General features: G+C 44.8%; 2 protein-coding genes across 3 annotated transcripts in view; one reads left to right on the top strand and one right to left on the bottom strand.

Moving 5' to 3' along the window:
- tmub1 (transmembrane and ubiquitin-like domain containing 1) overlaps positions 1-2,637 on the top strand; it is a 2,970-nt gene extending 333 nt beyond the window's left edge. The window contains exons 2-3 of the mRNA XM_061045522.1: positions 1,546-2,039; positions 2,122-2,637. Of these exons, the coding sequence (XP_060901505.1) occupies positions 1,582-2,039; positions 2,122-2,473 (810 nt within the window). The 5' untranslated portion in view covers positions 1,546-1,581 and the 3' untranslated portion in view covers positions 2,474-2,637. The remainder of the gene's footprint in view (positions 1-1,545; positions 2,040-2,121) is intronic.
- A 3,408-nt stretch (positions 2,638-6,045) lies between these two features.
- The window catches only part of LOC132979636 (dynein axonemal heavy chain 17-like), a 70,350-nt gene continuing 48,895 nt past the window's right edge, over positions 6,046-27,500 (bottom strand). The window contains exons 7-22 of one of the 2 annotated variants that reach the window (XM_061045520.1): positions 19,787-19,945; positions 18,102-18,188; positions 17,814-17,981; positions 17,615-17,731; positions 16,677-16,927; positions 12,707-12,899; positions 11,094-11,240; positions 10,907-11,012; positions 10,302-10,405; positions 9,794-9,913; positions 9,566-9,709; positions 9,118-9,291; positions 7,851-8,087; positions 7,416-7,585; positions 6,539-6,665; positions 6,046-6,163 (exon numbers count right to left, since the gene is read on the bottom strand). In XM_061045520.1, coding sequence (XP_060901503.1) covers positions 6,158-6,163; positions 6,539-6,665; positions 7,416-7,585; positions 7,851-8,087; positions 9,118-9,291; positions 9,566-9,709; positions 9,794-9,913; positions 10,302-10,405; positions 10,907-11,012; positions 11,094-11,240; positions 12,707-12,899; positions 16,677-16,927; positions 17,615-17,731; positions 17,814-17,981; positions 18,102-18,188; positions 19,787-19,945 — 2,310 coding nt within the window. In that variant the 3' untranslated portion in view covers positions 6,046-6,157. The remainder of the gene's footprint in view (positions 6,164-6,538; positions 6,666-7,415; positions 7,586-7,850; positions 8,088-9,117; positions 9,292-9,565; positions 9,710-9,793; positions 9,914-10,301; positions 10,406-10,906; positions 11,013-11,093; positions 11,241-12,706; positions 12,900-16,676; positions 16,928-17,614; positions 17,732-17,813; positions 17,982-18,101; positions 18,189-19,786; positions 19,946-27,500) is intronic. The other variant, XM_061045521.1, reaches the window with a different exon arrangement.

Raw genomic sequence — 27,500 nt, 5'->3', positions numbered from 1 at the left:
TGAGCCTCAGGTACACCTGTCCGAGCAGGAGCCCCATTAACCATGAAACATCCGGGTTATAAACCGTCAGGAAACAACGTGTTTCAAAATGATCATTCAAGCTTTAACAGACTACACCTGCTTCATCAGACAGGTGTGCAGGAGAACACCTGCTTCATCAGACAGGTGTGCAGGAGAACACCTGCTTCATCAGACAGGTGTGCAGGAGAACACCTGCTTCATCAGACAGGTGTGCAGGAGAACACCTGTCACCTGTCTGTAAAGGTAAATCCTGTTAGTGATCTGATGGATTATCAGAGATCAACATCATGATTTCCATTGATGTTGATCTCTCGATTATTAAACACGATTACTCGTTGATTTTAAAACATCTGCATCTCAAACTTTTAAAGAACTTCAAACACTCTGAACACTTTGAAACCACTAAATGAAAATAAACACTAAAATAAACTACGTCAGGCCCGTGCCCACCTGGCCTTTCTTACGGAGCGCCAGCGTCTGCAGCAGCAGGTGGTCGCTCCGCCTTCTTTGTGCGGCCGCTCCGAGTTGAAAGTGTTTCAACAGAAAGGCGTTGTTGTTGTTTGATCCCCGTTGTCTCGTCTCCTACAGATCGTGTGTTGTCTCCTACAGATCGTGTGTCGTCTCCTACAGATCGTGTCTCCTCTCCTACAGATCGTGTGTTGTCTCCTACAGATCGTGTCTCCTCTCCTACAGATCGTGTGTCGTCTCCTACAGATCGTGTGTTGTCTCCTACAGATCGTGTGTCGTCTCCTACAGATCGTGTCTCCTCTCCTACAGATCGTGTGTTGTCTCCTACAGATCGTGTTGTCTCCTACAGATCGTGTGTTGTCTCCTACAGATCGTGTTGTCTCCTACAGATCGTGTCTCCTCTCCTACAGATCGTGTCTCCTCTCCTACAGATCGTGTGTTGTCTCCTACAGATCGTGTGTCGTCTCCTACAGATCGTGTGTTGTCTCCTACAGATCGTGTGTTGTCTCCTACAGATCGTGTCTCCTCTCCTACAGATCGTGTCTCGTCTCCTACAGATCGTGTTTTGTCTCCTCGTCGTCCTCGATCTGCGTCTGATCAGGAAATAAACTCAAATATATAAAACATGCAGTGAAACGTAACGAGCAGTGTGGGTCATACAGGGGGCGTGGTCAACAGACTGTTGTCCTGGAGACAGGATGGACGTGCAGCGCTTTTCTTCTCGGCGTTAAAAACACTTTGTGTAAACAACAAACACACACGTGATAAAACCTCAGATCAAGGCGAGCGTAACCTGGCGTGCGACGTGGTAATCCTAATCTGAAGTGACCGAGACAGCGGCCAGTGTGACCTTAAAAACCACACTTGATGTTGGTTTGCACTTCCCAGCCGCTGTGTAGGTCTTTTATTGTTGTTACCATGGAAACAGACAGGTATCATGTGACTGATGACATCAGTGTGTAAAATGTTGAATGAGCCTTTAAACCTCCGTCAGTGTCAGTAAATGAACTTCTCTCTGGTGTTGATGCGTAGTCCCGCCCCCTGTGTGCAGGTGAGTGACCTGTGTGACGTCAGCGGGCGTTGCCGTGGGCGATGGCTCTGATTGAAGGCGTAGGAGACGAGGTGACGCTGCTGTTCGCCTCCCTGCTGCTCCTCCTGGTGCTGCTGCTCGCCTGGGTCTCCACCCGCACCTCTGAGCCCCCAGAACACCTGTTCACCTCTGCCACAGGTCCCGCCCCCTCCCTGAGGACCAGCACCGCCCACCATGAAGCACCCCCATCTTCCACCAACACCACCTCGTCCTCCCCCTCCAGCTCTGTGACTGACAGCTCTCAGGCAGAAGCTCCGCCCATTAACTCCTCCACCCAGGAGGAAAAGGGTGAAGGGGGAGGGAGGGGGGAGGAGTCAGGAGATGGAGGAGATGGAGAAGGAGGAGAAGGAGAGCCCTCCTCCTCCTCTCAGAGAAACATGGTGGTCAGATTGAAGTTCTTAAACGACACGGAGAGAACGGCTCAGGTCGGACCGCAGGACACCATCGGATACATCAAACGGTAAACACTGTAATTATACTGCAATATACTGCATTCTCTGTGACCTCGTCTCTGACCTTTGACCTTCCCTCTGACCCTCCAGAACCTTCTTTGCGGGTCAGGAGCAGCAGGTGCGGCTCATCTATCAGGGTCAGCTGCTGCAGGACGACGCTCAGACCATGGCCTCTCTAAACCTGGTCCATAACTGCGTCCTGCACTGTCACATCTCCCAGCACGCCAGCCGGGGGGCGGCAGGGGGGCCGCGGCCTGCCGACCAGGTGCAGGTGGCTCTGAACGTGGGGGGTCTGATGGTGCCCCTGCTGGTCCTCATGCTGTCCGTGCTGTGGTACTGTCAGATCCAGTACCGGCAGTTCTTCACGGCCCCAGCCACCGCCTCGCTGGTCGGAGTCACCATCTTCCTCAGCCTGGTGGCCTTTGGAGTCTACCGCCGCTAGCTGCACTATGATTGGCTGCTGTGGTGAGCTCTTTCTGTGACCTCTGACCTCTCCCAGCCTGCGGGGAGACAGACGCTCGTTTGTTTTTTTTTTTTGCCATGGAGACGTTAACGAGGACTTTAATTTTTAGATCATATTTCTCTGTAGATTCCTCATCATCGTGCCTCTCTCTCTCTCTCTCTCTGTGTGTGTGTGTGTGTGTGTGTGTGTGTGTGTGTGTGTGTGTGTGTGTGTGTGTGTGTGTGTGTGTGTGTGTGTGTGTGTGTGTGTGTGTGTGTGTGTGTGTGTGTGTGTGTGTGTGTGTGTGTGTGTGTGTGTGTGTGTGTGTGTGTGTGTGTGTGTGTGTGTGTGTGTGTGTGTGTGTGTGTGTGTGTGTGTGTGTGTGTGTGTGTAAAATCTGAGCTTTTCAACAGATAAAATTCTATTAAATCATTTATTTATCTTGATGTGTCCTCTTGTGTTTATTTAACTCATCAATACTATCACAACATGTCAAGACCAGGACCAGGATCAGCATGAAGACCAGGAGCATCAGAATCAGGGTTTATTAGCAGGTACATTTACACATAAAGGAATCTGACTTGGTGTATTGGTGCTAAACACTTAAGAAATAAATAAAGCAGAAGTAGAAACAACTTAAATATTACAGTATAAGAAGATATTACAAAATGTAAAATATAAAAAACACAAAGGTGTAATGTAGGAGCTGTGCAGGGGACTATGAGAAACAAAGATCTTAGAGTGTGGACTGCAGACTCTTACCAGAGGGGAGGGTCTCAAACAGTCCATGTGAGGGGGGTCGGCCTCAGGGTCCTGGAGCTGTACAGGTTTAGAAGTGAACCATCATGGTGTTTAGCAGGTTGAACTTCTTCAGCAGGAAGTACATCCTCTGCTGTCCTTTCTTGATGAGGGAGGTGATGTTCAGCTCCCTCTTGAGGTCCTGGGTGATGATGGTCCCCAGGAAGCAGGAAGACTCCACAGTAGACATTGTGGATTCATCGATGGTGATGGTACTGGGGGTCCACAACCATCTCCACTGTCTTCAGAGCGTTAAGCTCTAGATTGTTTTCACCGCAGCAGGTCATCAGATGGTCAGACTGAATAAACTTCAAATTACAGTCCGTCACACGGTAGAAAAACGATATACCTGCCGCAGCCAAAGCATCAATCAACTGCTCACATGACTCACCAAATTAAAGGTCCAATATGCAGGTTTTATCAGGGAGGGAGCATAAATGATATTAACCAACATGAGTTTGTTTTTAAATCTTTTAACATTGTTTCCCTGGTATGCACATGAAATTATAAATGATGCATCATATTTTAAATTAACTTAAATTCTCATCTTGTGGCTCTTACAGAGCTTTCTTAAGACACTTTGTTTTATATAAATAAGAAAGGTCAGAGAGGTGATCCTGTGATTCTGACACAGTTTAACAATAATCTGCATTTTGTTGTGGTTTATGGCTCTGGGTGATCTGTACCAGGTCACCATGCAGAAAGTTAAAACTGATTCAATGAAACAGGAATAAAACATCTTCATAAAAGTGTTGTCAACATTCAAACTCCTAAGCTTCCTCAGAAAGTGCACACGCTGATGACAGCTTCAGTTTGGAGCTCGAAGGTGAGTTTGTCATCGATGATGGCCCCCAGCTTCACCTGCTGTCTCCTGTCAGACAGACCACCTGCAGGCGGACTCAGGCATGTTCAGCTGGGAGACCTTGTCCTGGAGCAGAGCTGAAATACACAAACAGGATCCTGGTGTAGGTTCCTGCTGAGTCCAGATGCTTGAGGATGAGGTGGAGGGCCAGGTTGACAGCATCATCCACAGACCTGTTGGCTCTGTAGGCGAACTGCAGGGGGTCCAGGAGAGGGTCTGTGATGTCTTTGAGGTGGGAGAGCACAAGGCTTGTAGCTGATGAGCTGTCTGAGTCCTTTCCAGACTGAGCCAGCATCTCTATCTGAGAACTGTTGTTGTTGTTGTTTCTCAGAGTAACGCTTGTCTCACCGCCCTGTTGAAGGTGTATTTAGCCTTTTGAAAACTCTCCTCCGGTTTCTGCCTTAACGTCTGAGTTTATCTGTGAACCAGGGCTTGTCGTTGTTGTAACTCAGCGTAGTGCGTCCTGGCAGAAGGCGATGTATGACATCACAGCCTCTGTGTACTCATCCAGACTGTTAGTGGCAGACCTGAAAACATCCCAGTCAGGACAGTCTAAGCACACCTTTAATTCTTCCACTGCTTTGATGTCCTCACCACAGCTTTACAGAGCTTTAATTTCTGCTCGTATGAAGGAATCAAATGGACCATGATGTGGTCAGAGTGGCCCAGCAGGGGGGGACGGCGTGATAGGCAGCAGACGGTGGTGTAACAGTGATCCAAGTCCAGGTTTGTCCGCTCCACACGCGCTTTGCCTCCTGCACGTTGGCCGTGTGAATGAAGCGAACTCACGGGGGAATAAAAAGGTTTTAAGAAAAGATTCCAGCTCAGGAGAACAACGCCTTTGGATCACGTTTACATCCGTACACCAGACACTATTGACATAGAAACAGATTCCTCCACCCTTTTCTTGTCAGCTGTTTGTGATCACAGCGGCGTGTAAGCCACAGAGAACTTTAAAGAGGTATTCAAAGTGCGTCTTATACACCGCATGTTACAGGAGATCAAATATTAGTGGTGATGGAAACACAGCCTGTAGTCTGTTTTCACTTCCTGATTAACTACAGTCTGTAGGTAAAGGTCTCAAACCACCCAAACAAAGATGGCCGCCCACACAGTCAGGATTATGAGCTTGGCCCTTTCTGAAAAGGTCGTTCAGTGGTCTGAACCCTCGTGGTCGTTCAGTGGTCTGAACCCTCGTGGTCGTTCTGAACCCTCGTGGTCGTTCAGTGGTCTGAACCCTCGTGGTCGTTCTGAACCCTCGTGGTCGTTCAGTGGTCTGAACCCTCGTGGTCGTTCTGAACCCTCGTGGTCGTTCAGTGGTCTGAACCCTCGTGGTCGTTCTGAACCCTCGTGGTCGTTCTGAAGCCTCGTGGTCGTTCTGAACCCTCGTGGTCGTTCTGAAGCCTCGTGGTCGTTCTGAACCCTCGTGGTCGTTCTGAACCCTCGTGGTCGTTCTGAAGCCTCGTGGTTGTTCTGAACCCTCGTGGTCGTTCAGTGGTCAGTTTTTGGGTCCGCCTCAGTATACTGATCATTTCAGGATGGATACTAACTTCCTGGTTTTGTGCAGTATGGATCAGTTGAATCCTTTCAGGACATGAATTGTATTTTAACTCCCACAATGCTGTGCGAAGTTAAACGTAAAACGTCACTTCACGTGCGCTTCCAATTCAATTAAATCAGTTTTTAATTTAGAGTTAAAATAAGAAATGTTTGAATTATTATAAAAACGTTCCCCCTCTATTTAAAGATTCTTCATGTCTGCGTCTGTTTTTTAAAAATCTTTTACTTGATTTACTTAGAGATAGTTTTTTGTTGTCCTGACTCTTTGAATTACTCTTCTTGAATAAATCAAAACAAACGAGGATGGATGTAAACCACTTCCACTCTGAATGAAACACAGAAACCTCAGCGATAATCTTCAAGCTGCTCACTTTAATTCATCTCAAGACATTCATCATCAGCGTGGCGTTTGTCACTGCTGCTCCTGCGATGTGTTCAATGTCTTCTGCTTCCTCTTCAGATCATCAACACTGAAACAAACAGTTTACAGGTCAGACACTTACATTTACATGATGCACCTGAATGCAACACAGTGATCTCAGGGTCACCAATGAGTGTAGGAGGTGTGTGCACAGGTACAGGGATGACATCATCATGATGTACCTGTGCACACAGACAGTAAGTATTAACACATTTAAGACAGGTATCTTTCAGCATCATGTGACTTTCTGTCTCAGAACAGGTGTGGGCGGGACTACAGTGGGAGTTTGAAATACAGTGATTGTGATTGGTCAGGTTTATAACATGAAAAATACTTTCTTGTATTCAAGCAGCACAAAGACTGAACATCACACAACACACAACCTGTTTGCAGGTGAGCAGTGATGTCACTGTGATGTCACTACCTGTATCTGAGCTGCCAGGTGTTCAGGAAGCTGCACTCCTGCAGCCTCCAGCAGGACCACGCTTTCTGTCAGACAGAAGGAGGAGGACTCTTCATCATCGTTACCACGCTGACTCACCTGCTGCACACTGAACACACAAAAACACAGGTGAGGTTACCTGTCTGTGAGTGAGTCCAGCAGGTCTCAGGTGGGTTTACCTGTCTGTGAGTGAGTCCAGCAGGTCTCAGGTGAGTTTACCTGTCTGTGAGTGAGTCCAGCAGGTCTCAGGTGAGTTTACCTGTCTGTGAGTGAGTCCAGCAGGTCTCAGGTGAGTTTACCTGTCTGTGAGTGAGTCCAGCAGGTCTCAGGTGAGTTTACCTGTCTGTGAGTGAGTCCAGCAGGTCTCAGGTGTGTTTACCTGTCTGTGAGTGAGTCCAGCAGGTCTCAGGTGAGGTTACCTGTCTGTGAGTGAGTCCAGCAGGTCTCAGGTGAGTTTACCTGTCTGTGAGTGAGTCCAGCAGGTCTCAGGTGAGTTTACCTGTCTGTGAGTGAGTCCAGCAGGTCTCAGGTGAGGTTACCTGTCTGTGAGTGAGTCCAGCAGGTCTCAGGTGAGTTTACCTGTCTGTGAGTGAGTCCAGCAGGTCTCAGGTGTGTTTACCTGTCTGTGAGTGAGTCCAGCAGGTCTCAGGTGAGTTTACCTGTCTGTGAGTGAGTCCAGCAGGTCTCAGGTGTGTTTACCTGTCTGTGAGTGAGTCCAGCAGGTCTCAGGTGTGTTTACCTGTCTGTGAGTGAGTCCAGCAGGTCTCAGGTGAGTTTACCTGTCTGTGAGTGAGTCCAGCAGGTCTCAGGTGAGTTTACCTGTCTGTGAGTGAGTCCAGCAGGTCTCAGGTGTGTTTACCTGTCTGTGAGTGAGTCCAGCAGGTACCCGGTGTACATGTGTTTCCAGACGTTAATGACTGACAGCAGGGACTCTCTGAAAGGTTGGAGGTTGACCTGGAGCCAGCCGAGCAGAGTGATGACATCATCCAGGTGAGCCACCTCAGTGCTGAGTGTTTGAAGGGACTCGATCTGAAACAGGAACATGAAGGGTCAGAAACAGCAGGGGGCGCTAGCTGAGGTCACAGTGTGTTGATCTCAGATTTGGGATTCACAGGTGAGCATCAATCTGCTGCTGTAATCACACCTACAGGTCTACCTGGACATCTGGTTTACCTGTTCATGTACTCAGGTGAGATTACTACCAGGAAATAAAGAGCCCTCACAGGTAGATGCAGTAAAGACTACAGAATAATTCATGTCTGACAGAAAGAACACCTGTACAGGTGTGTCTCACCTCTCTCCTAAAGTCCTTTAGGGTGGGCGGAGTAACCTCAGCCTCCAGCTCGTCAGCTTCTAGCTGTCTGCCGTACGTCAGGAAATCCTCCATCACCCCCCTCCTGTCGCTCTCCCACAGATACGAGTACCTGTCAAGCTTCACCCTCAAATGCTCCGCCTCCTTCCTCACCTGAACCAGGTGTGACATCACTTCCTGTTCCAGTTCACAGAGAGCAGGACGCTGCTGCAGGGACACCTGGACACAGACAGACAGACAGACACACAGAAAGACAGACAGACAGACAGACAGACACACAGACAGACAGACAGACAGACACACAGAAAGACACACAGAAAGACAGACAGACAGACAGACACACAGAAAGACAGACAGAAAGACAGACAGACACACAGACAGACAGAAAGACAGACACACAGAAAGACAGACAGACAGACAGACACACAGAAAGACAGACAGAAAGACAGACAGACACACAGACAGACAGAAAGACAGACACACAGAAAGACAGACAGAAAGACAGACAGACACACAGACAGACAGACAGAAAGACAGACACACAGAAAGACAGACAGACACAGAAAGACAGACACACAGAAAGACAGACAGACAGACAGACAGACACACAGAAAGACACACAGACAGACAGACACACAGACAGACAGAAAGACAGACAGACACAGAAAGACACACAGACAGACAGAAAGACAGACAGACACACAGAAAGACAGACAGACACAGAAAGACAGACACACAGAAAGACACACAGAAAGACAGACAGACAGACAGACAGACAGACAGACACACACACAGAAAGACACACAGACAGACAGAAAGACACACAGACACACAGACACACAGAAAGACAGACAGACACACACACAGAAAGACACACAGACACACAGACAGAAAGACAGACACACAGACAGACAGACACACAGACAGACAGAAAGACAGACAGACAGACACACAGAAAGACACACAGACAGACAGACACACAGACAGACAGAAAGACAGACAGACACAGAAAGACAGACACACAGACAGACACACACACAGACAGACAGAAAGACAGACAGACACAGAAAGACAGACACACAGACAGACACACACAGACACACACACACACAGACACACACACACACACACACAGACAGACACACAGATACACAGACAGACAGACAGGTAGGTCAGGATAAAGGTAAAGTGTCTCGCTATCAGAATTAGAGTAGACCGGTTATTACTGAATGAGTGATGTCAGAGTCACCTGGTAGTTGCCATGGCGACTCACAGAGAGACCGGGCGGTAGACTGGCTGCTGCGTAAATATCATTGATGATGCTCTTTAGCAGATCAGAGAGGCCGACGCCCACTGACGGCTCAAACACACTTCCTGTTTCCTGCAGCTGCAGACTGATCGCCAATAATGCACCACTGCTGCTCTGCACATACACACACACACACACAATGAGTATCTGTGAGAGTAGCAGCGTCTCCTGTTTGTATCAAACAACAGATAAGTGCCTGCGATGTGACCATTGCAAACACACACACAGTAATTCTGATGTCAGACGATAAACGGTTCAGCTGTGGTGAGAGCTCCGCTGTAAGCTCTACATCGGCAAACATTACCTTGACACATTGTGCCCCCTTGTGGTCTGTAGGAGTCACTGTTCACATTAAGTGAAGGACACAGGTGTTCCCAGCTTTGTGTACCTGTGGGTTCATGTTGTCGGACAGGAAGTGAAGCGTTCTGAGCAGCAGCTGCAGCAGGCCCTCCTGGACTTTGTCATCAATGTGGTCCAGGTATCTGATCCAGGTCTCGGAGGAGTCCTGAGCTCCATACAGACTCCTGTTCACCTGAGGAACCACACATGGTCACATCAGCCCCTGACCCCCCCCCCCCCCCCCCCCCCCCGATCCTCAGCTGTTACTTGTGTTTACCTGTGTTAACCTGAGCAGCTGCTGTCCCTCCTCTCTGAGGCGTCTGCAGCTCTGCTCTGTAGCTCCGCCCTCCAGCAGGGAGTCACCTGAGCGCTGCAGCAGGTGAAGCTCCGCCCAGCCCTAAAAGTGCAGCAACACAGATGTTAAGAAGCAGACCAGAGTCATGTGGAGGTTCAGTTGGAACAGGTGAGAGGTCAAAGAGCCGGTCTGCTCACACATCCAGAGAAGCTCAGTGATTGGCTCCTCTGGATGATGTCGTCTAATATTCATTGTGATGACATGCCGCTCTGTGAACCTGAAGTGTCATGTTGGTGTGTGGAGTGGAGAACGTCATGTGTCTTTATCTCCACTCACATGTATTTGTTGTATGACTGCTCACACTGATTTAGGACTAAAACAAACTCAACTCTAATACACAGCCAACAACATGTTTAGGACACAACCTCCTCTATGTGTGTGTGTGTTCAGCTGCAGTGAAGGAAACACACACACACACATACACTCTTACCTGTATGATGTGTGTCATGGCGTCCATGTTGGCTCTGGCCTCGCTCACGGTGGAGTGGAAGATCAAAACTCGCTCTGTCTGCTGCTCTACCAGCAGCTGCAGACCTACACACACACACACACACACACACACACACACACACAAACTCAGTCAAATGAACAATAACCACGTGTTTATATAAGTGGATAAAATCTGTTGATGATTTCTTTAGAGTGTAAAATATTACAGCAGGGGGCGGGGCCTAACATTGTGTGTCACACTTTGTGTGTGTGTGCGTTCTTCTCGGCTTCATTATGTTGTTTTAATTTTCACACGTGTTGAATATATGAACTACATTCACTGCAGCATCACTTCTCTGTTCGCATACATCACAAAGGGGCGGGAAACATTGCCATGGTAACAGCCAGCTCAACCAATCAGAGACGTGGCTATGACCCTCTAGGATTGTGGGTAATGTAGTGTGTTGTTGTTAAAGGTTGATATCAGATGAACTCGTGTCTCCTACAGGAGCAGAAACCATCGTTCTACACTCGGGTCGCTCGTGGTCAGTCTACCTGTGATGGTTATGACATCATAGCTAATAAGCGTGTCACGTGATGTCATACCTCCAGATCTCCAGGTGTTCCTCTGCAGCTTGGACAGGTGCTGCTTCAGCTCCTCCAGCTGGTCCTGGATCAGAGGAAGTTCCACCTGCAGGGCATCACTCAGCACCTGAAGGAGGACCACAGTCTCTCACATGACCTACAATCTTCTCACCTGGCCAGGTAAGGTGAGGTAAAGAGCATAGAGTACCTGGTTGTAGCAGGACACCATGTCACTCAGTTTCAGGTAGCTCTGTGTGATGTCATCTCTGCAGGTGAAGAGACGAGCAGCGTGGGGGTGGAGCATTAAATCTGTCTCCCTGCTCGCATACCTGAGCTCCCTCAGTGCTGCCCTCAACTGGACACACACACACAGTCTCACACACACACACACACACACACACACACAGTCACACACACACACACACACAGTCAGACACACACACAGTCACACACACACAGTCAGACACACACACACACACACAGTCAGACACACACACACACACAGTCAGACACACACACACACAGTCAGACACACACACACAGTCAGACACACACAGTCAGACACACACACACACACAGTCAGACACACACACACAGTCAGACACACACACACAGTCAGACACACACAGTCAGACACACACACACACACAGTCAGACACACACACACAGTCAGACACACACACACAGTCAGACACACACAGTCAGACACACACACACACACAGTCAGACACACACACAGTCAGACACACACACACACACACAGTCAGACACACACACACACACACACACACACACAGTCAGACACACACACACACACACAGTCAGACACACACACAGACACACACACACAGTCAGACACACACAGACACACACACAGTCAGACACACACACACACACACAGTCAGACACACACACACACACACACACACACAGTCAGACACACACACACACACAGTCAGACACACAAACACACACACAGTCACACACACACAGTCACACACACACACACACACACAGTCACACACACAGTCACACACACACAGTCAGACACACACGCACAGTCAGACACACACACACACACACACAGTCACACACACACACACACACAGTCAGACACACACACAGTCACACACACACACACACAGTCACACACACACACACAGTCGCACACACACACACACACACAGTCACACACACACACACAGTCACACACACACACACAGACACAGTCAGACACACACACAGTCAGACACACACACAGTCACACACACACACACACACACACACAGTCAGACACACACACAGTCAGACACACACACACACACACACACACACACACACAGTCAGACATACACACAGTCAGACACACACCCACACACACCCAGAGACACACACACACACACACACAGTCACACACACACACACACACACAGTCAGACACACACACACAGTCAGACACACACACACACACACCCAGAGACACACACACACACACACACACACACAGTCAAACAGTCACACACACACACACACACACACACACACACACACACACACAGTCACACACACACACACACAGAGACACACACAGTCAGACACACACACACTCTCACACACACACAGACACACACACACACACACACACACACACACACAGAGACACACACAGTCAGACACACACACTCTCTCACACACACACACACACACACACACACACACACACACACACACACACACACACAGTCAAACAGTCACACACACAGTCAGACACACACACACACACAGCAAGCAGCAACAAGCAGCACGGAGAGACCTACTGACCTGCTGGCTGCAGCTGACTCCCAGCATGCCTTGCACAGTGTGCTGTATGAGCGGTTGATCCAGAATGAATCCACAGTCCGAGTCCAGCTGACTGATCCTCTCTGTGCTCACCTGGTCTCTGAACACCTGCAGGAGGTCAGCCAGCTCCTGGAACCTTTGATCAACCAGCTGACCTTCAGCTGAGCCCGCACACCTGGACACAACACACACACACACACAGTCACACACACAACACACACACACACACACACACACACACACACAGTCACACACACAACACACACACAACACACACACTCACACACACAACACACACACACACACAGTCACACACACAACACACACACACAACACACACACACACACACAACACACACACACACACACAGTCACACACACAACACACACACACAACACACACACACACACACACACACCACACACACACACACACACACACACACACACACACACACAGTCACACACACAACACACACACAACACACACACACACACACACACACACACAGTCACACACACACACACACACACACACAGTCACACACACAACACACACACACACAGTCACACACACAACACACACACACAGTCACACACACAACACACACACACACACACACACACACACACACACACACACACAACCCTATTAAACACAATGAGGTCAAGTCATTACCATGTGTAACCCCCCCCCGGTGGTGAAAATGAAGCCGATGCAGGAGTGTAAAAACCTGCAGTTCCTCCAGTGACCCAGAAGTCTCTTACAGGTGTTAGATGGTTGATTGGTTGATATCTCAGTGTGTTCTTACAGGTGTTAGATGGTTGATTGGTTGATATCTCAGTGTGTTCTTACAGGTGTTAGATGGTTGATTGTTGATTGGTTGATATCTCAGTGTGTTCTTACAGGTGTTAGATGGTTGATTATTGATTGGTTGATATCTCAGTGTGTTCTTACAGGTGTTAGATGGTTGATTGGTTGATATCTCAGTGTGTTCTTACAGGTGTTAGATGGTTGATTGGTTGATATCTCAGTGTTCTTACAGGTGTTAGATGGTTGATTGGTTGATATCTCAGTGTGTTCTTACAGGTGTTAGATGGTTGATTATTGATTGGTTGATATCTCAGTGTGTTCTTACAGGTGTTAGATGGTTGATTATTGATTGGTTGATATCTCAATGTGTTCTAACAGGTGTTAGATGGTTGATATCTCAGTGTGTTCTTACAGGTGTTAGATGGTTGATTATTGATTGGTTGATATCTCAGTGTGTTCTTACAGGTGTTAGATGGTTGATATCTCAGTGTGTTCTTACAGGTGTTAGATGGTTGATTATTGATTGGTTGATATCTCAGTGTGTTCTTACAGGTGTTAGATGGTTGATTATTGATTGGTTGATATCTCAATGTGTTCTAACAGGTGTTAGATGGTTGATTATTGATGGTTGATATCTCAGTGTGTTCTTACAGGTGTTAGATGGTTGATTGGTTGATATCTCAGTGTGTTCTTACAGGTGTTAGATGGTTGATTATTGATGGTTGATATCTCAGTGTGTTCTTACAGGTGTTAGATGGTTGATTGGTTGATATCTCAGTGTGTTCTTACAGGTGTTAGATGGTTGATTGGTTGATATCTCAGTGTGTTCTTACAGGTGTTAGATGGTTGATTGGTTGATATCTCAGTGTGTTCTTACAGGTCTTAGATGGTTGATTGGTTGATAACTCAGTGTGTTCTTACAGGTGTTAGATGGTTGATATCTCAGTGTGTTCTTACAGGTGTTAGATGGTTGATTATTGATGGTTGATATCTCAGTGTGTTCTTACAGGTGTTAGATGGTTGATTGGTTGATATCTCAGTGTGTTCTTACAGGTGTTAGATGGTTGATTGGTTGATAACTCAGTGTGTTCTTACAGGTGTTAGATGGTTGAGTATTGATTGGTTGATATCTCAATGTGTTCTAACAGGTGTTAGATGGTTGATTATTGATTGGTTGATATCTCAGTGTGTTCTTACAGGTGTTAGATGGTTGATTGGTTGATATCTCAGTGTGTTCTTACAGGTGTTAGATGGTTGATATCTCAGTGTGTTCTTACAGGTGTTAGATGGTTGATTATTGATGGTTGATATCTCAGTGTGTTCTTACAGGTGTTAGATGGTTGATTGGTTGATATCTCAGTGTGTTCTTACAGGTGTTAGATGGTTGATTGGTTGATAACTCAGTGTGTTCTTACAGGTGTTAGATGGTTGAGTATTGATTGGTTGATATCTCAATGTGTTCTAACAGGTGTTAGATGGTTGATTATTGATGGTTGATATCTCAGTGTGTTCTTACAGGTGTTAGATGGTTGATTGGTTGATATCTCAGTGTGTTCTTACAGGTGTTAGATGGTTGATTGGTTGATAACTCAGTGTGTTCTTACAGGTGTTAGATGGTTGAGTATTGATTGGTTGATATCTCAGTGTGTTCTTACAGGTGTTAGATGGTTGATTATTGATGGTTGATATCTCAGTGTGTTCTTACAGGTGTTAGATGGTTGATTGGTTGATATCTCAGTGTGTTCTTACAGGTGTTAGATGGTTGATTGGTTGATAACTCAGTGTGTTCTAACAGGTGTTAGATGGTTGATTATTGATTGGTTGATATCTCAGTGTGTTCTTACAGGTGTTAGATGGTTGATTGGTTGATATCTCAGTGTGTTCTTACAGGTGTTAGATGGTTGATTGGTTGATATCTCAGTGTGTTCTTACAGGTGTTAGATGGTTGATTGGTTGATATCTCAGTGTGTTCTTACAGGTGTTAGATGGTTGATTATTGATTGGTTGATATCTCAGTGTGTTCTTACAGGTGTTAGATGGTTGATATCTCAGTGTGTTCTTACAGGTGTTAGATGGTTGATTATTGATTGGTTGATATCTCAGTGTGTTCTTACAGGTGTTAGATGGTTGATATCTCAGTGTGTTCTTACAGGTGTTAGATGGTTGATTATTGATTGGTTGATATCTCAGTGTGTTCTTACAGGTGTTAGATGGTTGATATCTCAGTGTGTTCTTACAGGTGTTAGATGGTTGATTATTGATTGGTTGATATCTCAGTGTGTTCTTACAGGTGTTAGATGGTTGATTATTGATGGTTGATATCTCAGTGTGTTCTTACAGGTGTTAGATGGTTGATTGGTTGATATCTCAGTGTGTTCTTACAGGTGTTAGATGGTTGATTGGTTGATATCTCAGTGTGTTCTTACAGGTGTTAGATGGTTGATTGGTTGATATCTCAGTGTGTTCTTACAGGTGTTAGATGGTTGATTATTGATGGTTGATATCTCAGTGTGTTCTTACAGGTGTTAGATGGTTGATTGGTTGATATCTCAGTGTGTTCTTACAGGTGTTAGATGGTTGATTGGTTGATAACTCAGTGTGTTCTTACAGGTGTTAGATGGTTGATTATTGATTGGTTGATATCTCAGTGTGTTCTTACAGGTGTTAGATGGTTGATTGGTTGATATCTCAGTGTGTTCTTACAGGTGTTAGATGGTTGATTGGTTGATATCTCAGTGTGTTCTTACAGGTGTTAGATGGTTGATTGGTTGATAACTCAGTGTGTTCTTACAGGTGTTAGATGGTTGATTATTGATTGGTTGATATCTCAGTGTGTTCTTACAGGTGTTAGATGGTTGATTGGTTGATATCTCAGTGTGTTCTTACAGGTGTTAGATGGTTGATTGGTTGATATCTCAGTGTGTTCTTACAGGTGTTAGATGGTTGATTGTTGATTGGTTGATATCTCAGTGTGTTCTTACAGGTGTTAGATGGTTGATTGTTGATTGGTTGATATCTCAGTGTGTTCTTACAGGTGTTAGATGGTTGATTATTGATTGGTTGATATCTCAATGTGTTCTTACAGGTGTTAGATGGTTGATTATTGATTGGTTGGTTGATATCTCAGTGTGCTCTTACAGGTGTTGGACGGTCTTGTAGCTGTTCATAGCCTCTTCAGCTCTCAGTTGGAGCTGCCGGGTCCAGCAGAGTCGAGCTGCAATAGACGATTTGGACCTGATGAGGGTCTCGGATTTCTCCCTCTCAGTGTAGAACAGGAGCTTCGTCTGATCCAGCTCCATCAGGACCAGCTTGACCAGCCTCCCCAGCTGAGGAAGCAGCTCGCCCTGGACCAGAGGACGGTCCAGGAGAAATCCAAATATCTGTAACAACTGAAACACAGACCAGATCAGAGTAAGATTGTCAAAGTGTACCAAAAGTACCAGATTTAAAGATTTTCACCCTTACAAATCAGACCATAAGGAAATAGAGAAGCCCAGGATAACTTCCTTGACCAGTTGCAGTTTCAGGCTTCATCAGGAGTAAAAATGAGTACTCAATAATCCATTAAAAACAAACAACATTTGTGAAGCTCAAAAACCTCCTTATTGATCTGATACTTGCGTCAGTAAGATCAGTAAGATCCCTCAGCCTCTGACAGAAACGCTTCATTCCAGCTGCTGTCTCTTTAAGGCCCCGCCTCCCCACGTGCCCACTCTCGTCTGATTGGCCAGCTCTCTTTGCAGTCACAGGGACATGAGAGTGCACTTCCAGAGAGCGTGTCCTTGAAAGAGCCCGGCGTGGGCGTGTCCTACAACCTTGCTCCACGCTTTGGTCTGATACGTGGGCCAGAACCTGACGTCAGGTTCTGGCCAATAACATTATATTTATTTAAATCAGCAGAATAGATCTCCTTTAAAAACAAGAAATGACTCAGTATTCGGTGTCTTGTTGCCGTGGTATCCAACAGGTATCCTTTTGACCTTTGACCTTTACTAGAATCGTCTCAAAGTTTAGAGTTTGGTATCAATACAAACCGAGCCAGCAGTCATTGGAGCGTGATGGTGAAAGACTCGTACCTGAGCAGCAGAGGAGGACACGCAGCACTCCGCAAACGACCTGCTGAGGATGGAGACCAGCTGTCTCTCCAGGTCCGACACCTGAGCCTGAAACTGGTCCAGGAGCAGCTCAAAGCTCTGCAGGGGAGAAGAAGGGCAGTCACACACACAGCGCAGAGTAAAAACAGGAAGTACCTCACACGTGTAAGCTGCCGGTCACCTTGTCGTCAGGGTCGGTGGGGTCACAGGTATACTCAGACAGGACCCTCACATGACACAGGAAGTCCTGATACACATGCTGAACCTCATCAGTCCACATCCTGCCCCTGACTCCAGACACAACCACCTGATCCAACTGATTCAGCTGCAGAGTGACACATAGGAGCTCCTGCAGGGGGCGCCACACCACACAACAACAGAGCCACTTCAAGAAAAGTCTTCTTTGTGTGTGTGTGTGTGTGTGTGTGTGTGTGTGTGTGTGTGTGTGTGTGTGTGTGTGTGTGTGTACCTGGATGCTCTGCAGACGTGTCAGCAGGATGTCCAGGTGGATGAAGGACAGGTGTGAAGAGGAGTTCCAGCAGTGTGTGATTCCATCCTGCAGTCAGAGCGTCATCAGTTCAAACATTTGATAAAATGACTTTGATGTTTTCTAAAGATGTTCCAGGTGTGTTAAGAGTGATCTGATCTGCTCAGAGGAACGTCTGGGTCACCTTTCAGCTTACAAAGTAAATGAAGACAAAACCATGGCTATGGATAAAGGTGGTCAACTTTCACAAACACTTAAAGTGAGTGTTAAAGGTCCACTCAGTGAGATGATAAAGGTATCTTACTATCTGATCATTAAGGAAACATGTTGAAGTGCTGGCTTCTCTGACAACAATGCAGCAGCCAGTATGTCCTCCTTCTAACTTTAGATTCTGCTCCTGAATGCTCTGGATTTGTTTGGACCAGAGAAGGTAGGCGCTTTATATGAGACCAGTCTGCAGCTTTACACACATGAACATGCCAACTTCCCCACGTGGTCCAAAATCAATTGTGCCTCTCCAAAGGCCATCCTGTGAGCTAGAAGCGTCTGTGATCACATCTCTCTGGTCACAGAAACAGAAGAAGGCAATGAGAGTCTGAACTGATCAAATGATCAGAGTGAAGATTCTCCAGTTTCCCCTGGTGAGGCGCCACACAAACACAACCAACGTAACGATGTGAGACCCACAGCCATCTCTGTGACGGTCTTCACATCTCAACCACCAAGCTGACTCTGGACCCCCCCAAAGTGCAGCATCACTGCCCCCCCCCCGCTCTCATCATAATGTGTACCACAGAGTTCTTCAGAGTCAAACATTTATTTTCAAAGGTAATAATAAAGATGTTTTACCGTAAAGTCCTGAATATAAGTGGCACACAGTCTGTTTTGGGGGGTTTCCCAGAAAGAAAAAAAGATCTCAACTGACTTCCTGAGTGATGATTTCTATCGTGTCCAGTTCACCCATTTGCATTAAGCTTTGTATCGAAGTGGGGCGGACTGGTAGTGTCGGTGCTCTCACTGTTTGGACACAGACATAGAGTCTGTTTATGTGTTGAAGTAAATATGTCTGTAAATGTTTTTACTACTATATTTCTACTGCTATACTGAGAAACTGTAACAATCGAATTTCCCTCTGGGATTAATAAAGTATTTCTGATTCTGAACTAGAGGACTTTAGTGGGAGTGGCCTGCGGTGCTGTGCATTCTGGGATTTGTTGTCTTTCATCCACATGAGCCAAAAAGACACTTTCTGCCTTTTCTCAGTCAAGAAGGCACCAACTTCAAAATGTATTTCACATTACTACATATATGACCCGATGTTAATACATATTCATGTTTCATGGTGAAGTGACCCTTTAAGAACACAACGGCTGTGTGGAGTGTGTAATCCTGCTAGCTACAGTACTGTAGTCGAGCTCTCAGTTTTAAAGTTCGCTGCCCGACTCTGCTGGCACCTCGTTAATATCGGACTCTTTTAAATCACAAGTTTTACTTTAAATGCACCATGATGACCTCATGACGGAGAGAAGATGTTCAGCCTGCTCTGTATCGTTAGGTATCACACCATTTTCAATCACCTCGTGTTTGGTGAGTGATGGCGGCGGCGTGAGTCTGTATTTTATTCTGGGATATTGGTCACACCGGTGTAAGGTCCACCTGAGCTCCACCTGAGCTGGGATCTGCACACCCCCCTGGTTCTGAATCTCCAGGTTGGCCTCTTTGATTGTCTCCAGGGTCCAGATCACCAGCCTGACATCATCCAGGACCTGACCAGGCTCTGACACCAGACCATGCATCACCGCCTCTCCACGCAGGAAGTCCCTGCTCTGCAGCACAAGAATTTAGATTTTTTTAAAATACTTTATTTACATAATAAAGCTAAACAGGCAAACTTCTAAATTCAATCAACAAACACATTCTCATTAACAGCCGAGACAGTTTTTGAAGCTCAGCTCTCCTTTTTCTGACACACAACACATTATTTCCTCATATCCCCACAGCTCCAGGAACTTTTCCATGTTCCCCGTGGTCCTGTGGAAACAGAACTCAAGCCTTAGCCGGGCTTTAATGTTGCACCTCCACAAGGCCACCATATCAACATTAGGTCTGTATCTTGTCTCGTCTTGTAATATAAATAGCTAATTTCACTTCACCAATTAAAAAGTTCAAAAGTTGGCACTTCAATTTAGTTTCTTTTCTGTAACGGATTCCACTGATAAAAACAAGACCTGAAAAAACAACACCAAAAGAATTAAAAACACCAGTTAAAAAACTAAAAAAACAGTTAAAAAACTAAAAAAAAGTTAAAAAACTAAAAAAAAAGTTAAAAAACTAAAAAAACAGTTAAAAAACTAAAAAAACAGTTAAAAAACTAAAAAAAAACAGTTAAAAAACTAAAGAAAACAGTTAAAAAACTAAAAAACAGTTAAAAAACTAAAAAAACAGTTAAAAAACTAAAAAAAATAGTTAAAAAACTAAAAAAAACAGTTAAAAAACTAAAGAAAACAGTTAAAAAACTAAAAAAAACAGTTAAAAAACTAAAAAAAAACAGTTAAAAAACTAAAGAAAACAGTAAGTCTGGTGCACTCAGAAAATACATGAAACACATTCTCAGGCAGAGCACAGAAAGGACGTTTAAAAGAACTGGATTAATAACAGATAAAAACGCATTAGCAGCAATAGCACCGTGTAAAATCCTCCACTGAAGGTCACCAGTTTGTTTTTTTAAAGGTGGTTTGTACAGAGTCCTCCACTGAGGGGCCTGCCCCCCCGAGTCTGTCGGTCCACACTGAGACAGCTCGATCAGCCAGGTTCTTCTGGTTTATGTTTTTCACACAGTTTTTGTAAAGAGTCTTTTGGTCCACGCTGTGCAGATTTAATGTTTCATTGTCTCTCACAGTCAGGAGGGGACCACTGAGCTCTGTGAACCCCGGGTTGAGGTGGAGGTCAGGGAACATGTCCGTGGGGTCAGGTTGAACCCCTCCCTCACTGTACACTCGGAGCAGGCTCTTCTCCTTAGCAGAGAGCTTCTGTCTCCACAGCTCCAGACTTCTCTGAACCAGTCTGGCAGAACGGACCCCCAACAGAGAACTCACGGCCTGGATGTCAGAGAGTGCTGGTCCCGCAGAGTCCACCAGTTGTTTCAGTGACACGGTCTTTGTGCTACACAGCGCCCCCATCAGTCCTGGTACGGAGCTGCAACACACATCCAGTCTGGCACCACAAACTAAAGGCTCCATCAACAACCAGTGCAGAGAGTTATATTTAAGTTGTTTCCAGTCAAATAAAGTGCAGGATTTAAAAACCCCTTGATAAAACCGAGGTAGCACACTTAACTTTAACATTTTTAAATCAGTTAAAAACAGAGCAGCATCCAGTCCCAGGTTATTTACTCGCCTGAATATGCAGCTGGCCACATCCCTCCACACTAAGTCAGGAGGTCCTGTTAGAAACTTCTGAACAAACTGTAACCTGATATGGACAAGGCCCTGACCCCCCTCCTCTCTGGATAAAAACAAAACACCCAGTGGCACCCAATGCAAACTAGTCCAGAAGAAATTAATCATTTTGCTCTGGATCTGAGCCAACAGACCTGATGGGGGGTCCAAACAGGCTAGCCGGTGCCACAGTAAAGAGGCTACCAGGTTGTTTAAAACCAGTACCCTGCCTCTATAAGACATCTGGGAATGTAGCCATCTCCACTTTGCTAACTTGCTCTCTACTTTTTCTGTTATGTTTTCCCAGTTCTTCTTTACAACATTTTCCTCTCCTAAAAAGAGGCCGAGGTATTTGAAGCCATCCCTTCTCCAGACCAGGCTTTGAGGGAGGACAGGGAGGCTTTCACGCCACACACCAACAGCAACAGCTTCACTCTTACTCCAGTTGACCTTGGCAGAGGACATAACAGAAAACTTATCACTTACACTGATTAATGTGTTTACATCTTGTTGGTCTTTTAATAAAACAACAACATCATCAGCATAAGCAGATAAAACTATATTGCTATTAAAACCAGGTAAAAGCAAACCATGAACAGTTGTACGGATCTTCTGAAGGAGGGGTTCCAGGGAGAGTGCATAGAGCATCCCAGACAGAGCACAGCCCTGCCGAACGCTCCTATGCACCCTAAAAGGAGCACACAAGCTACCATTAATCTTCAGCACACTCTCAATGTCAACATACAACACCTGGATCTTGGCAATGAGACCAGCGCTGAACCCAAACCTCCTCATAGTTTTCCAAAGGAAGCAGTGCTCAACGTGGTCAAATGCCTTTTCTTGATCTAAAGAGATCAAACCAGTATTCAAGCCTAATGAACTGCAGACCTCCAAAACATCTGGAATCAGATAGATATTATCTATCATTGACCTGCCGGGCACACAGTACGTCTGGTCCCGATGGATGACCTGCTCCATAGCTTCTCTCAGGCGAGTGGCGAAGGCTTTGGAGAGGATTTTGTAATCGGTGCAGAGGAGAGACGCAGGGCTCCAGTTCTTCATCTCTTGTAAGTTTCCTTTTTTAGGCAAGAGTGTGATGACGGCCCTACGGCAGGACAGCGTGAGTGAACCGGTAGCCAAACTTTCATTACACACATCTAGATAATCATGAGCCAAGATCTCCCAGTAGGCTTTATAAAACTCTACAGTGAGTCCATCAATGCCCGGGGCTTTGCGGCCCTGCATGCTCTGGAGGGCTGTATACAATTCACGTACATCCAGAGGGCGCTCTAACTGGGAGTTGGTCTCCTCAGAGACCTGAGGTAGTCCACTGCAGAACTCCTCCAACAGCTCAACATTCTCTGTGTACTCACTCTTAAACAATGAGGAGTAAAACTGAACAGCTCTCTTCCTGATCTGGCCTGGTTCACTCAGTTCCTGCCCCGTGTCTGACAGCAGGGAGTGGATCAACTTCCTCTGCCCGTGTTTCCTCTCCAAGCTAAAGAAGAAGCTAGAGGGAGCATCCATCTCTGTGATATTCTGGACTCGGGACCGGACCAGTGCACCTTGTACTTTGGTGTCCAGCAGGTTGACTAAAGTCGTCTTTTTAGTTTTGAGGATTTCAATATATCCTCGATCTCCTGTGGACTCACTCATTTGTTCTAGTTCCACTACATCAGTCTCCAGGTCTCTGATAGATCTGGTGATATCACGTGTAACATTGAGAGTATGCTGTTGACACAGTCATTTAATTTGAATCTTTCCATGGTCCCACCACTGCCTTAGACAGGTAAACTCACTCTTCCTCTGTCTAAAACCAAAAATAATTTAGTGCTTCTGTAAAACTTTGATCAATAGTTAAAACTGAATTAAAATGCCAGTAGGCGCTTTTAGGTCAAATGTTTCTAATAAAAACATCAAGTGATCTGTAAAACCCACTGGTAAAATCTGACATGTTTTAAATATACTCAAATGATGCTTAAAACAATAAAAACGATCAAGACGAGCTAAGGAGATTCTGTTCTCATTAACGTGGGACCATGTGTACTGTCTGGAGCTTGTGTGCATCCTTCTCCATACATCCACCAGGCTATGGGAAGAGACCAGCTGCTTCAGAGCCTGCTGGGACACTGGATGAGGCTCTGCATGGTTACCCTCTAAAAGCTCCTTTTCTGTACAATTAAAATCCCCTCCTAAAAATACAGAATCAGATGACCCACATTCCTACAATTTTTCAGTGACTTTTAAAAAGAAACGCTTTCAAACATCAATGTGTTTAAGTTTGGCTGTTTCATATAAAATTGCTCTTTTTCTCGCCTCTCTTGCTCCGTTCAGATTTAAAGTGCCGATTTTAAAAGTGTTCATGAAGGATGAGAGGTTAAGAACAACATTAAAAACTGCAATCAAACTCAATAAAGTGCATAAACGTGCCATTTTAAAAATCATTAACAGATTTGTTTACGAATTTTGAACATTTCTTTCTTTAATCTAAAAACCTCTTGGTCTGTAAAACCAGATTGGACTTTGTTGCTAATGTGATGTTTTACTGAAGAATAAAATATACTTTTGTCAGGAAAATATTTTAAGGTTTACTCTCTTCATACACTTAGTCTGTAGAAGGTTTAAACATTGTGACTGGATAGAGGTCTTCATGGTTTACTCCCTTCATACACTTAGTCTGTAGAAGGTTTAAACATTGTGACTGGATAGAGGTCTTCATGGTTTACTCCCTTCATACACTTAGTCTGTAGAAGGTTTAAACATTGTGACTGGATAGAGGTCTTCATGGTTTACTCCCTTCATACACTTAGTCTGTAGAAGGTTTAAACATTGTGACTGGATAGAGGTCTTCATGGTTTCCCTTCATACACTTAGTCTGTAGAAGGTTTAAACATTGTGACTGGATAGAGGTCTTCATGGTTTACTCTCTTCATACACTTAGTCTGTAGAAGGTTTAAACATTGTGACTGGATAGAGGTCTTCATGGTTTACTCTCTTCATACACTTAGTCTGTAGAAGGTTTAAACATTGTGACTGGATAGAGGTCTTCATGGTTTACTCCCTTCATACACTTAGTCTGTAGAAGGTTTAAACATTGTGACTGGATAGAGGTCTTCATGGTTTACTCCCTTCATACACTTAGTCTGTAGAAGGTTTAAACATTGTGACTGGATAGAGGTCTTCATGGTTTACTCTCTTCATACACTTAGTCTGTAGAAGGTTTAAACATTGTGACTGGATAGAGGTCTTCATGGTTTACTCTCGTCATACACTTAGTCTGTAGAAGGTTTAAACATTGTGACTGGATAGAGGTCTTCATGGTTTACTCCCTTCATACACTTAGTCTGTAGAAGGTTTAAACATTGTGACTGGATAGAGGTCTTCATGGTTTACTCTCTTCATACACTTAGTCTGTAGAAGGTTTAAACATTGTGACTGGATAGAGGTCTTCATGGTTTACTCTCTTCATACACTTAGTCTGTAGAAGGTTTAAACATTGTGACTGGATAGAGGTCTTCATGGTTTACTCCCTTCATACACTTAGTCTGTAGAAGGTTTAAACATTGTGACTGGATAGAGGTCTTCATGGTTTACTCCCTTCATACACTTAGTCTGTAGAAGGTTTAAACATTGTGACTGGATAGAGGTCTTCATGGTTTACTCTCTTCATACACTTAGTCTGTAGAAGGTTTAAACATTGTGACTGGATAGAGGTCTTCATGGTTTACTCTCTTCATACACTTAGTCTGTAGAAGGTTTAAACATTGTGACTGGATAGAGGTCTTCATGGTTTACTCCCTTCATACACTTAGTCTGTAGAAGGTTTAAACATTGTGACTGGATAGAGGTCTTCATGGTTTACTCTCTTCATACACTTAGTCTGTAGAAGGTTTAAACATTGTGACTGGATAGAGGTCTTCATGGTTTACTCTCTTCATACACTTAGTCTGTAGAAGGTTTAAACATTGTGACTGGATAGAGGTCTTCATGGTTTACTCCCTTCATACACTTAGTCTGTAGAAGGTTTAAACATTGTGACTGGATAGAGGTCTTCATGGTTTACTCTCTTCATACACTTAGTCTGTAGAAGGTTTAAACATTGTGACTGGATAGAGGTCTTCATGGTTTACTCTCTTCATACACTTAGTCTGTAGAAGGTTTAAACATTGTGACTGGATAGAGGTCTTCATGGTTTACTCTCTTCATACACTTAGTCTGTAGAAGGTTTAAACATTGTGACTGGATAGAGGTCTTCATGGTTTACTCTCTTCATACACTTAGTCTGTAGAAGGTTTAAACATTGTGACTGGATAGAGGTCTTCATGGTTTACTCTCTTCATACACTTAGTCTGTAGAAGGTTTAAACATTGTGACTGGATAGAGGTCTTCATGGTTTACTCCCTTCATACACTTAGTCTGTAGAAGGTTTAAACATTGTGACTGGATAGAGGTCTTCATGGTTTACTCTCTTCATACACTTAGTCTGTAGAAGGTTTTAAACATTGTGACTGGATAGAGGTCTTCATGGTTTACTCTCTTCATACACTTAGTCTGTAGAAGGTTTAAACATTGTGACTGGATAGAGGTCTTCATGGTTTACTCTCTTCATACACTTAGTCTGTAGAAGGTTTAAACATTGTGACTGGATAGAGGTCTTCATGGTTTACTCCCTTCATACACTTAGTCTGTAGAAGGTTTAAACATTGTGACTGGATAGAGGTCTTCATGGTTTACTCTCTTCATACACTTAGTCTGTAGAAGGTTTAAACATTGTGACTGGATAGAGGTCTTCATGGTTTACTCCCTTCATACACTTAGTCTGTAGAAGGTTTAAACATTGTGACTGGATAGAGGTCTTCATGGTTTACTCTCTTCATACACTTAGTCTGTAGAAGGTTTAAACATTGTGACTGGATAGAGGTCTTCATGGTTTACTCTCTTCATACACTTAGTCTGTAGAAGGTTTAAACATTGTGACTGGATAGAGGTCTTCATGGTTTACTCTCTTCATACACTTAGTCTGTAGAAGGTTTAAACATTGTGACTGGATAGAGGTCTTCATGGTTTACTCCCTTCATACACTTAGTCTGTAGAAGGTTTAAACATTGTGACTGGATAGAGGTCTTCATGGTTTACTCCCTTCATACACTTAGTCTGTAGAAGGTTTAAACATTGTGACTGGATAGAGGTCTTCATGGTTTACTCCCTTCATACACTTAGTCTGTAGAAGGTTTAAACATTGTGACTGGATAGAGGTCTTCATGGTTTACTCTCTTCATACACTTAGTCTGTAGAAGGTTTAAACATTGTGACTGGATAGAGGTCTTCATGGTTTACTCTCTTCATACACTTAGTCTGTAGAAGGTTTAAACATTGTGACTGGATAGAGGTCTTCATGGTTTACTCCCTTCATACACTTAGTCTGTAGAAGGTTTAAACATTGTGACTGGATAGAGGTCTTCATGGTTTACTCCCTTCATACACTTAGTCTGTAGAAGGTTTAAACATTGTGACTGGATAGAGGTCTTCATGGTTTACTCCCTTCATACACTTAGTCTGTAGAAGGTTTAAACATTGTGACTGGATAGAGGTCTTCATGGTTTACTCTCTTCATACACTTAGTCTGTAGAAGGTTTAAACATTGTGACTGGATAGAGGTCTTCATGGTTTACTCCCTTCATACACTTAGTCTGTAGAAGGTTTAAACATTGTGACTGGATAGAGGTCTTCATGGTTTACTCCCTTCATACACTTAGTCTGTAGAAGGTTTAAACATTGTGACTGGATAGAGGTCTTCATGGTTTACTCTCTTCATACACTTAGTCTGTAGAAGGTTTAAACATTGTGACTGGATAGAGGTCTTCATGGTTTACTCCCTTCATACACTTAGTCTGTAGAAGGTTTAAACATTGTGACTGGATAGAGGTCTTCATGGTTTACTCTC

Source organism: Labrus mixtus, chromosome 8 (genome assembly GCF_963584025.1).
Source record: "Labrus mixtus chromosome 8, fLabMix1.1, whole genome shotgun sequence".
NCBI classification, from domain to species: Eukaryota; Metazoa; Chordata; class Actinopteri; order Labriformes; family Labridae; genus Labrus; species Labrus mixtus.
The sequence above is the reverse complement of the archived record's forward strand: the minus strand, read 5'-3'. Positions and strand labels throughout refer to the sequence as shown.